Below are 13,008 nucleotides of genomic sequence, written 5' to 3' on the forward strand. Positions count from 1 at the left end.
TATACTCTACTATAATAAGCTTACATAACTAGAAGTTAACTAGATACTAGTTATCTAGCTTAAGTAATTCTATAATATATTAGCTTAGAATATCTAATATTATACTTCTAGATATATTAACTTTAATCTTTATCTTATAATCTTTTTTAAAGTAAGCTAAAATTAGTTTTTTTAAAAAAGAGTTCTTAAGCTTATAGAAAGCCTTTCTAGTAGCTTTACTAATATCTAAAAACTAGCTCTTTTCTTTTTATATAGCGTAGCTACCTCTAGCTATACTTAGACTTTTCTAGATTAAAATAGTTAATAGTAGAGCTAATTTAGAAAACTTAGTAATAAATTAGTAATAGTAGTTTATAAAGCTAATAAATACCTAAATATTATAAATAGTGCGTAGTTTAGGCTAATTCTAGATAGTCTTAATATAGTTTTAGTTAATCTTAATTTTATTAAGTATAATAATATAACTAAAGTACTTAGTATATTAAGTATACTACTTATACTTACTAAGCTTTAAGTAAAGCTTAGCCTTACGTAGTCTCTATAAAACTTTCTTAATATATACTTTATATTTTTTAAGAGTATTAAAGAAGATAAAAATATTATCTAAGTAGATAATATATAATATATTAATTAGACTAATAAAAGTCTAGTTAATATATATCTAGAACTAGGTAGGTATATTTATAAGGCTAAAAAGTATTATAGTATACTTAAAATAACTATACTAGGTATAAAATATAGTCTTTTACTTATTTTCTTTTTAGATATAAATTCTATAGTAAGCTTCTTATATATCTAGCTTAGTATAGTACTTAGCTTACGCTAAGTAATTTAAAAACTTTATAATTAGAAGTAATAAGTATTTATTTTTAATTATAATCTTATTTAAGCTATAATAGTTAATATATAGTCTTATAGAGCTATTCTTCTTTTTAATAAAAAGAATAAGTATACTAGCTAGTAACTTTAAGCGTCTTATTTACTCTTATACTATATACTCTTCTAGATACTTTTTAAAAAGCTTTAACTTAGTTTAAGAAAGATTATATAATAGTATATATAGTAGATTAGTTCTAGGCTCTAGATTTAAAGCTAAGTCTTATAGACTATACTTAGTAATAATTACTAAGTTCTTCTTAGAGTAAATATTAATAAACTCTATATATAGTAAAGGTATATTACTTATTTAAGCTAAGAATAGATTATTCTAACTTACTATATCTACTAGATATATATATATGTCTATACTAGAATTATATATACTCTTTTTAAATAATTAGATATTTTCTACTATAATTTTTTAAAAAGAGCTAACTTTCTTAGCTTTATTACCTCTAAAAAGTATACGCTATAAAGTATAGTTTAACTTAAAGTTATAGTTATTAATCTATAGTAATTCTAAATATATAGTATACTTATTTAGGTTAAATACTATAAATAAAATATACTATATCTTTACGTAGCTCTATAAATTAGTAATAGTAATATCTACTTTAGTTATTTTATAGATAGTAAGCTTTCTACTATTAACTTCTTTTATAAGAAGGTTAAGTAAAAGATTAATAACTAATTCTTACTTCTTTACTAATATAGTAGAGATAAAGTTTAGTTATAAACTACTATTAATTATTACCTCTTTAGGCTTAAATATCTTAAAAGTAAACTTTACTATTCTACCTTCTGCTTCTACATAGAGCTTCTAGAGAGTAATAAGATATATATACAACTTCTAAATGTTCTCTTAGAGATATACAGAACGCGTAGATACTCTACTATACCTCTTTCTCTATAGTTTCTAGAGTAGATTCTTGCTTCTTGCCTTTATACTTTTGTATAAGGTTTAAGAGCGTTAAACTTTATAGCTTAGTTTTAATTTCTAAAACCTTTAAAAGAATATATACTACTGCCTACTATAAAATAAGGTGTTTAGAAAATACACCTATATTGCGATTATATACTATATTACTTAACCGCGTTATACCTGTATTTCTACACTAGCACACTTAATAAAGCAGTAAACTTTACTATTAAAAGTTAGAATAAGGTAGGCTATAAGGCTTTACGTAGTGTTTCTATATTTTTATTCTTTTTATTTAGAGAGATATAGATAGTAAGATAAAAGATTAATTCTTCTATCTTTAGTTTTTTTCTAACTTAGACTTATTAGTAGACTTACTTATAGTATTAGACTTATTAGCTTTTAAATATTTATTTTTATAATAACTAACTTTACTATATTTATAGTATATAATTTACTTTTCTAATATATTATTATTACCTAAACTACTTCTTTTTAATCTATTTTAAGCTAATCTAGCGCGCTTAGCGTTTTTTAGAAGTCTACTAGTACTTTAAATATTAGATTAATCTTAAATAAGTTAAGGTCTATTCTTCTTAAGTAGTTATAGCTTATTTTCTATAATATAAAACTTTTATTAGAAAATAAAGTTAGTATATTCTTCTACTTATAGAAGTGTAAAGTATTAGTTTATAAAAAGTAAAAGTAAGCTCTTTCTAATATTATTCTATAAAGCTATAGTATACTCTAGTACTTATATATCTAGTATTTAGTCTAATCTAAGTTTCTTCTATAATAGTCTTATATAATCTAAAAAGTTTATAAAATTCTAATTACTATACTATATAGTGCGCTTAAAGTAATTATAAGTATATTACTTATACTCTTATAGAGAACTAAGTAAGTTTAATATAATATACTTAAGGTCTACTTATAATAGTATCTAAATAGAGTTCTAGTACTTCTCTAATACTTAATAGATATACTATAAAGTTTTTAATAGTTCTAAGATATATATAGTACTAAGATCTACTCTCTATATCTCTATTATAAAGCTTTATAGTATATAAAGAAAGTATAACTTATAATTCTACTTCTAGTAATTATATTACGCTTAGTTAGTTTTTAAGAATAACTATAGAAGTTTAAATCTTAGAAGATTTTTAGTTAAAAGAGTATTTTTTAAGTAAGTTATAAATAATACTTTTATATTCTTCTTAAAAGTAGTTAGATTACTTATAGTAACTCTAGCGTAAAAGTTCTATAACTTAGCTAGCTTAATATACTTTAGCTAGAGTATTCTCTAAATATAAAGGCGTTACAGCTTCTAGTCTAGAATAGCCTTTTCTAGAATATTTTAGATTTTATTAGAAGTAAGAATATAATCTTATAGTAATAGTAGTAGAATTAAACTATTACTAATATTATTATCTATTTTAGATATAAAAAGTATTAGCTTATATACTTTCTTCTTAATAGAAGTTAGTACTAATAAACTTATAGCTAATACTACTATATTAAATAGTTTTATATTATTATTAATATTTATTAGTATATAACTATTACTATAAGTATTATAAGTAGATATTATATAATATAGGCGTATTATAAAGTAAATAATTTAAATATTAAATAAGTAACTACTAATTAATATAAAATATAAGAGATAGTAAAGTAATAGTATATTATTTAGTAAGAATAGATAAATTATTACCTTCTAGGTAATAATTTCTTAGATCTACTTATACTTACACTAGGTTAGATTATATAATATTATCTAACTATCTAGAATATAGGTTTCTAATAGATTTTATCTAGCGCTAAAAACTCTTTAATTATACTAACTATTCTAAAACTAGTTTAGTTACCTCTTAACTAGTTCTAGATTAATTTATACTAAAAATAAACTTATAGCTTTCTTTCTTAGAGCTTTAACTTAGCTTTCTTAGTTTAGATTTAAAGTAACTTTTTTTCTTATTAAAGTTTTACTTTTTTATACTCTTTTTTAAGCTTACACTTCTTTTCTTTTAAGTTTATATCTAGATTAGAGTATTCTTTATATAGATTAGTTCTAGATTAATCTAGAAATAGTTATACTTATAGAGCTAGTAATAAATTAGCTCTAAGAAAGAATAAAGCTAAAAATAATAACTAGAATATCTATATATATAAGCGCTACGCTACTAGCTAAAAGCTTAGACGCTAGTAAGATTACTATCTTAATAGTTTAGGTAATTTAAGTAATTTAAGAATATTATCTTCTTTTTTATTTTCTTTCTTTTATTTCTTATACTCTAAATAGTTTAGAATTAATCTATATATAGATAACTAAATACTTACTTTTTTCTTACCTTATATTATTATAAAAGTAGCTACTTAGACTTAAATTTTACTTTAATTTATATCTAATACTATACTTTTTATAAATTTTATATTTTTATATATTTTATAAGTCTATTTATATAGCGCTATATAAAATTAGTTATAAAATAATTTAGAACTAATTTAATATATAGTCTAATACTAACTAAAAGCTTATATCTTAGGCTAGTATAATAGCTCTTTATATATACTTATTCTATAGTATTTATATAGAATTCTAGTATATTCTAAGTAGCTCTAGATATACTACTATAGTATATATTTAATTCTATAGTAATAATAGAGTTCTTCTTATTTTTTACCTATTCTTTAGCTATAGATATTAGAGTATTTTCTTAGAATAGTTTAAAAACGTTCTAGAATTAATTTAGACTACTTACTAATAAGTAGATTATATAACTTAAAATACTTAGCCTAGCTTACTATAGTAAGTAGTACTTTTATTTTACTTTATAAAAAATCTTTAATATATAGTATACTAAAATAAACTTTATTAATAGTGTAAAGAAAGTAAATAATATAAAATCTTATATAGTAGCTAAAGTAGTACTTCTAGTCTCTATTAAGCTAGTTAAAGCTAGTAAGATACTTTCTAAATTCTAAGCTAAAATAAGTATAGATTAATTATAAATTAATTTAACTTACTAGCTATCTACTTAGTATTTATATTAATAGTAATACTATAGAAACTACGTACGTAGAGATACTACTATTATACTAGCTAATCTAAATACTTCTTAATAGTCTAAAAGAAAATAGTAAATATCTTTTAGTATATTTTAGAAAACTTAGTATTAGTAGTAAAGTACTTAAATATAATAACTACGTAGATTAGCTATAAATTAATTTAAAAGTTATTTATATACTCTTTTTATAGCTCTTTAGTATAGTAGTAAAAAGAATTTCTCTCTAACTATTATAGTAGCGCTTAAAAGATATATCTATCTAGAAAGTCTCTTATTTTATAAGTAGTTTAGCTTACTTATTCTATACTTAGATAATAATATAGCTTTTACTAGCTAGTAAGATTTAGTAGATATATACTTATATAAATTAATTTAGAAATATTTAAAAAATAATTTAGATAGCGCTTATAGTAGTAGAGTTAGAATAATTTACTTTTTTTTTAAAAAGAACTCTCTTTAGACTAGTATCTAAAGAAAATATAATTAATTTTTAGATAGTAGCTATTCTTATAAAGTAGTTTTTATTTATCTAAGTAGTATAAAGTTTCTTAATTAATAAAACTTTACGCTACTTTAAGTAGAAAGTAAACTAGTTAGACTATAAAAAGGTAGCTAGAATAGTTTAGAAATAATTTAGAATTAATATTAATAAAATAGCTTATATTTTATAGTATTTAGTATTAATATTAATTAAAATATATAAACTATATTCTTAACTAATTCTATATCTAGCTACTAAAGTAGAGAAAGTATATACTAGTATATACTAGTTAAAACTACTATAAAGTATAAAACTTACTTAAAATATAGAAAAATAATAATATTAATTACTATATTATAGTTTTATAAAATAAGTTTACCTTAACTCTAAGTATAGTTAGTATCTAAAATAGTTTAGAATTAATCTAGAAATATTCTTTAAGAACTTACTATAGTTTTTTAAACGTAAGATCTAGAGCTTAACTATATTATAGTTTTTATAAAAGCTCTTTACTCTACTATCTAAAAGAGCTTATAAGTAGATAATATTAATTCTTAGTAGTACTTTCTAGATATAGTACTCTATATTACTTAGAGCGTAATTACTATAAGTAATAAACTAAGAAGTAGACTCTATTACTTACTAGAATTAGTTAGAAATTATTTCTAAAATAGTTTAACTATATATACTATTAATTCTATCTAAAATAACTCTAGACTATAAGAACTCTTTTTATTAGTATAAATACTATCTCTAAACTAATACTAAAGCTTATTAAAGTAGCTTTTAGCTTTTTTTTTTTTTTTTTTTTACTTAATTTAGTTTATAGATATTTTTATCTACTTAAGTATTTTATATAAGTTTTTATCTACTTATAAGTAAGTAAAATTTCTTAATTAATTCTAAATATATTTATATATCTTAATACTAAAGTACTTAAAAACTTATTTTTAAGTAGTTAAATTTAAGAAAAGACTAAAAGTCTTCTTCTTCTCTATTTTACTAGCTCTATAGTATTAAAACTACTTATACTAGATTAGTTCTAAATTAATCTAAAAATAGTTTACGTAAGCTACTTATACTTTTAGTATTTTATAATACTTTCTTAACTAAAGAATATTATCTATTTACTTTTAAAACTTAAATAATATAAGTATAGCTTCTAAAGTTTATACTAAAGTATTAAAGTAGATATATAGTATACTTAATAACTTTAGCCTTTAAAAAAAGTATACTACTATTTCTAGAAGTAAGTTAAACTATACTTTAGTTTAAATAAGTTTAAAATTATTTTAAAATTAATTTAACTATATACTTTAACTTAGTCTTTAATACTACTATTATTACTCTTACTAGAGCTAGATAAATATAAATTAAATCTTTTATAAATATCTAAGTTTAATATATTAAAGTTAAGAAATTTAAGCTTAGTATTAAATATAGGTAAAAAAGGCTTTATATTATAATATAAGTATAATCTAGTCTAAATTAATTTAAAATAAATCTAAGAATTATTTAAATTAAAATTTTATTACTAAGTACGCTAATTTTTTTAAGTAGTATAACGCTAGTATACTATATTTTAAAAATTACTTATTTATGTTAGCGTATGCTATGTCTTAGCGCGCTCTTAGTTAGATAGACTGTATGCACTACACACACTAGCAGGATAACTATAACGCATTGAGGGTTGTAGAGGCCGCCGTCGTCGCCGTCGCGAAAGCTGGCGCTGCTGGGTCAGAAGGGGATGAAGGAGATGACGTGGGGCCGGGCCGAAATTGCGCCATCCGGACTCGGCCTAGACGGGATCTAATTCCATCCCTACTAGAAGGCCATCTCTCTTCACAGCCACCAACTTCCAACACCAAAACGCCGCACAGTCGCGCTGCGCCCAATAGCAAATCTCCGCGAAGATCGAAAGGGTTGAAAGGATGGGCACAGTCGCAACTTTGCTCGTCTTTGATACCGACGGTGTTGGAAAGTAACACAGGCGCCGCAATGCTGCGGACCGCGATCGGTTCTCATGGCGCAGCCGCGCTCAGCCCTTACAACAAGACGAGCTCTTTCTCTCGTATCTCAGGCTCTCCGTCGCTTCATTCATGCGTGTTGTTGATCTTGTTAGCTTGTCTCTAGTCCACACAACCCCCTCAGTCTCCTTACCAGCGCTTGAGTCGTCAAGTGCATCCCAACGCTCGTTCGCACCTTTTCTTTTTCTAGTTTGCTATACAACCGCCCCCGCGAAGATGCTACCGAGCAAACTGCGACGCCTGTCTAGCCTGTTCTCGAACCCGAAGACCTCCTTCCAGGTCCTATCAGATCTCAACCTAGACTACGAATCACAATACCTCGCGTTCCACGTACCCGTCGCGGCGCCCTTCTTGATACTTGCTGGAAACATTGGCAGGCTTATAGACTACGAGCTGTATCTGTGGTTCCTGATTCGACGGTGTGGTCTTCATGAGAAGGTATTTCTTGTTCTCGGTCCGCTGGAGTTCCACGGCATTAGCTGGATGGACGGCTTACAGTTGGCGCACAAGATGGAGAGAGAGCCTTCTCTGAAGGGGAAATTGGAGATACTATACGAGACGGGAAGCGACGTGCCGGGCACGAACATTACGCTGCTTGGCTGCACGCTGTGGAGTAACATACCGGATTCGGACGCACCTGCTGTGCTGCGAAAGATGCCCGAATTCAACAGGGATATCGGTATAGAGATGTGGGACGTCGCCAAGCACAACTCGGAGCATAAAAGGGACTTGAGGTGGCTCTTGGATGCAGTCAACAGCCCCAATGCATCACCGAGTGGCACGTTAGCACTGAAATGTTCCGGAACGTCAAAGGGTGAGCGACAAATCGTTGTTGTCACATCCTTCGCGCCAGATCTACCTGGTTGTTTGGACTCCTGGCACGTAGATGCGCCTTGGGCATCAGCATACGGGTCCAATCTGCTACATGGCCCTCATTTTCGCAATGTGAAGATGTGGATCTCGGGTATGACAGGCCGCACATGTGAGTTCAAGCGAGGCGACACAAGGATCGTGAGCAACCAGCGGGGCCGAGAGGGCGAACATGCAACTGGTCTTCTGAAAGCAGGCATGTCCGATAAGCAGAAGACCGGCCTATTCGACGTCATGCGGGTGGTCAAGATTTAAAAATCCTTCAAGTTATACAGCCGACGGCAGGATTCGTCTCAATATTAACCAAGCCGCTAACAGCAACTCGTTGTGCACCCAAGCCTGAATGCGAGGTACGACGCGAAAATGCGAGCCCCACATATGTACGCTGACCAATCCGACGCCACGCCCTTCGACATGCGCCGGCATGTGGTCACACTTTGGCATCGTCATGCTTGCGGCGTAGCACATGCAACGTAGCAAGTAAGGAGACCCATCCTGATAGTGACTTTGGATATCCTATAACTAGCAGGATCATCTCCAGAGTGTCCTGCAACGATTGCAGAATCGTTTCCAATTTCGAGATCTACGATGTCTTCTTCCACCGAGACCGTAACTCTAACGGCATCATGTCTCTGTGGCGCTCACAACTACAGTACAACCTTTCCTGCATCCGCTCTTCCCTTACCAGGGCATGTGTGCCACTGCACGACCTGTCGGCACCTGTGCGGCTCGCTCCACACATCGCTCACATCATGGCCTGAGCCTCGCGCCAACGTCGACATTTCCAGCCTTCGGACATTCAGCTGCTGGGAGCGCTTCGACCTCTTGTTCTGCCCTACCTGCTCAAGCCCGGTCTTCTGTGCCTTCAAAGATCCGGCCAGGAATCTGGGAGTGGTCACTGGTGCGCTCGGTAACGTGGACATCGGAGGTCGCCAGTTGATCAAGTTCGGTGGGCAGGGTTTCGTGGCCGACACGGAAGATGGTGGTGCAAGTCCTTGGCTCTGTGCTCTCAATGGCGAAGGGGAAGATCTGAAGCGTTACGAAAGTGTGGTAGCCGGTCGTGGCCCTGGAGCGAAGGAGTTGCCTGCGGACTGGCCACAACCCTCCACTCTCCCGGAACTCAAAGCGAAAGGGGAAGAAAGTGTACCGATACGCTGCAAATGTGGCGGGGTAGATCTGGTACTCCAGCGTGGCGATTACAAGCACATGGCCGAAGATGAGCTGCCCTCCAACGTCGAACCTGTCAGCAGGAAGCTCAAAGCCGGCTTCTGTGGATGCGACAGCTGCAGATTGCAAAGTGGGAGTGACATCTTTAACTGGACGTACGCAGAGACGAAGTCCATATCATTTGGAAAAGATAGCACCAAAGACTTCCCCGTCGACATGTACGCCCTCAACGAACTCATTGACGCAAAGAACCCCGCTGTGGGTACGTTGAAGTACTACAACTCTTCGCCCGATGTCTATCGCCACTTCTGCGACACATGTTCTGCAGTGGTCTTCTACACTACTGGCAAACGACCGCAGATTTTCGACATCGCTATCGGTCTGTTGGAGTCCAAGGATGGAGCTCGCGTTGAAAACATGTTGTATTGGCCTTTTGGAATTACGTTCAGTTTCCAGGAAGATGGTGATGGTGGATGGCGAGAGAGTGCATATGAGCGGCTGAGAACTAAGGCGGAGGAGTGGCGCATTGCAAGGGGATACCCGAAGAATTGGAAGAGCAGTGCTGAGTATCAAGATATCAAATGAAGGGTGTATTGCGCAAGATATCTACTGTCTACGACTATCGGCGGAGGGGTCATAGCCAAGTTCGAAAGCAGCTTCACCTGCTCGCAAAATTATGCCCAATCCATCGAACCAAACATGATCGGGAAAGAAAACCACTCAGATCCTTGTGCCTTCGTGTCGGCGTCTGTTTCCGCGTTGTTCAATCTCCACATTTCTATATCCTCAATCCCCACTCCAAGCATATTCACCACCTGACCACAGTACCCGATCTGTGACTCCAACCACCTTGGCAACCTCTCCATCCTAGAACACGCAGCCACATGCCAGATTTCTTTCAGAATGTGATGATCCAGCCCTGTAGTCATGCCCAACAGTGCCTTCATGTAGTCGTTCCACAGGTACTCCGCGATTCTCAACGATCTCGGGGCAGACATTTCCTCCTTCAGTTCATCGGCCAAGTCAGCGATGTAGGGTGGTCCCCAAGGCGCAGGAGCCCAGAGCGCCTGGTTGGCCGCTCTGTGAATGAAGTAGGGATGGTTTTGGGTGAGTCCGTAGACTAGCTTGATTGCAGCTGCGGTGTCTGGAACCGACTGTGAGGGCGTGATAGGTGTTGGTGATAGTGACGAAGTCGGAAATAGAAGGAGGTGTATCGTGAGATCCTCAGCGCGGAAGCCATTGCGAGGAGGAGGTCTGTCTGGCCTCTTGATGAGGATCTTCTCTGCGGTGATGGCGTTGTGGAAGACGGAGTGTTTGTGTAGTGCGGTAAGCGTGGCGAGGAGGGCGTGGAAAATGGCGTAGATGAATGTCGCGGATAGACCGTGTTCAGGGAAGTTTCGAAGAAGGCATGATAGTAAAGCGCCTTCAAGTGGAAGCGTGTTTGGGTTCCCCTCACATGCAGCCGCGTTGAACAGGTCGTATGGTACTGAAGAGACTTGGTGTAGTAGCAGCCTTTCTTCATGCGTTGGCTGCTCAAGCTTGCCTAGAACTTCTTGAAGGTGCGTTTGTACAATCGGCTTTTGCTGATAGGGCTGTCCATTTGAAGCCATGTTCGTATAGAGAAGCTAGATGTGTTGGCAGGATGTTGGTCAGACAAGCAGTAGTGGGGTGATTTGTTAGAGGATACGAAGAAAGCCTACACGCAAGTAGGGAGGGTCATAGCGCCTGACTGTACCTAGGTAATCTGGTGTGTCCTTCACCACGTATCTTGTCGGCGAGATAGACGTAACATGGTGGGATTATACGAGTGGCGCTCACACTTGTGCATCAGCATCAGTAATCGCTAACTGAAGTATCTAACGGTATCGTTCCCACTGTTGGATAGACTGTGATCTCTATGGCCATTGCTTGTCCAGCGAAAGAGTCGGCCAGACACTTCCCTGGCAGCACAAATCGAGCGGCACATTAACGCCAGAATTTGGAAGCAGACATTCGCAGACCACATGCCCTTTCTGGCTGTCAATAGTGCACGCATTATCCCACTGAGGTTCATCTTGATACGCTATTTCCCAACTAATATGACGTTGTTAGCGCGTCGAGCGCTTTCACACGTGTAGTGCCAGTGATGACTTCCCTCCGGGGCTGTCATATGCTGGACTCGTACGTTATCATGCGCACAGTCACCGTGATTTCCCAACTGGGCAGTCTTCTCACTCAACTCCGCAACCAGCTCTGCAACCGACTTTGCAACCATCTCTTCTACCACATCTCTACCAAAATTTTACGGATATGGACTCCTCCGCTCCGTCGCTCGATCAGGCGTCCGCTGTAAAACGTCTCCCCGGCGCCGTCCCCAGGCCCCCATCTGAATCCTTCCGCGTGGTCAAGACCCTCTCAGCGCCGAAGTCTTCCGCGGGAGTGTATCTCTGTCTACCACGCGCGCTCCCCCCTCCATTCGAGCCGTCAAATAAGATTGATCCGGATATTTCCGATGACACCATCGAGAACCACGACGCTTGGAAGACCTTATCTGGATTTGCGCGTCTCCAACAGCAACTGCCGTTGTTGACATACAAGAACCTGGGCGACGTCTTGTACAAGAGCATGAAGGAAAATAGTACGTCTGCGCTATCAGAGCAGCACCTGAGATTGCTGCCTCAGCTGGTCGTAGTCAAGACAAGGAAAGACGAGGACGTGCTCCGCAATGAGGCAACGCAGTTCGAGGAGCACCGTAAGAGGGACAAAGCTTCGCTATTCATCGGCTCATATGTCCTACGCGCTGAGTACGCCGACTCGTCACCCACCTCGTACACCTGTCTCCGACCCATTTTCGGTCCCACGCTGGCGCAGTTCGGCGAAGCGAATATTAAGAATGATCATGGCGGCATTCCCAGCTGGTTCGTTGCGCATATCATTTTGGGCCTGATCGATGCTGTATGGTTCCTACACGAGGAGGGTTTGGTACACGGGAAGATTGAGGCATCGAACATCATGCTCAACCTGTACCCGACTGTCCATCACCATCGGTATCGCGGCTATCCAGACATTCTGCTCATAGACTTCTCAGCCACCGCTCCAAGCACTGAAGACGCCATTGAAAAGGATGAGAGTGATATGCTCAAGGTCATAGAGCAAACCATCACCAAATGGAGCGATGTCGCCCCCTTCCTGGACACAGATGACGTCGGAGACCCTCTCATCGTTCTATTAGCCGCCGTCGAGATGACACTCAGTGGACATTACGATGGGTACCACAGTGTCTCCGATCTCCGTGACGGAGCTGAGGACTTGCGACACGAAGGTCCACATCTCATACCAAAAGCCTTGATGAAATTGCTGCATGCCGACCTGGCGACGGCTGCTGAACTCGACCGCGCCGTACAAGAGCCAGCTGTGATTGAGGTAGCAGCCGACGATGAAGCGTTAGGGGAAATCTCAGAAGACGATTCTGTGACGCTGGCTGGAAGCGATCATGCGGGCGTGAATCCTGAATCTACGGACGACGAGATGAGGTTCATTAAACACGGAGATGTGGAGTTTGGCAAGGACGAGGAATGGGCCCGTAGCGGTTGAGGCAAGTTGAACACCGCTTTCTGA

General features: G+C 35.4%; 4 protein-coding genes across 4 annotated transcripts; 3 read left to right on the forward strand and 1 right to left on the reverse strand.

The window, feature by feature from the left end:
* Positions 1-7,590: 7,590 nt before the first annotated feature.
* On the forward strand, positions 7,591-8,499 carry J4E87_005562 (uncharacterized protein; the record flags this gene model as incomplete). Its single annotated transcript, XM_049377172.1, has 1 exon — positions 7,591-8,499. The coding sequence occupies one exon, from the start codon at positions 7,591-7,593 to the stop codon at positions 8,497-8,499; it is 909 nt and encodes a 302-aa protein (XP_049232798.1).
* Positions 8,500-8,870: 371 nt separating this feature from the next.
* Positions 8,871-9,996, forward strand: J4E87_005563 (uncharacterized protein; the record flags this gene model as incomplete). The annotated part of the gene is made up of 2 exons (XM_049377173.1): positions 8,871-8,956; positions 9,033-9,996. The coding sequence occupies 2 exons, from the start codon at positions 8,871-8,873 to the stop codon at positions 9,994-9,996; spliced, it is 1,050 nt and encodes a 349-aa protein (XP_049232799.1).
* Positions 9,997-10,085: 89 nt separating this feature from the next.
* On the reverse strand, positions 10,086-11,021 carry J4E87_005564 (uncharacterized protein; the record flags this gene model as incomplete). Its single annotated transcript, XM_049377174.1, has 1 exon — positions 10,086-11,021. The coding sequence occupies one exon, from the start codon at positions 11,019-11,021 to the stop codon at positions 10,086-10,088; it is 936 nt and encodes a 311-aa protein (XP_049232800.1).
* A 679-nt stretch (positions 11,022-11,700) lies between these two features.
* J4E87_005565 (uncharacterized protein) lies at positions 11,701-12,984 on the forward strand (the record flags this gene model as incomplete). The annotated part of the gene is made up of 1 exon (XM_049377175.1): positions 11,701-12,984. One exon carries the CDS (start codon positions 11,701-11,703, stop codon positions 12,982-12,984), a length of 1,284 nt encoding a protein of 427 aa, XP_049232801.1.
* Positions 12,985-13,008: the final 24 nt, after the last annotated feature.

Source organism: Alternaria ethzedia (assembly GCF_023757985.1).
Source record: "Alternaria ethzedia strain BMP 0044 chromosome Unknown scaffold_12, whole genome shotgun sequence".
In the NCBI taxonomy this organism is placed as follows: Eukaryota; Fungi; Ascomycota; class Dothideomycetes; order Pleosporales; family Pleosporaceae; genus Alternaria; species Alternaria ethzedia.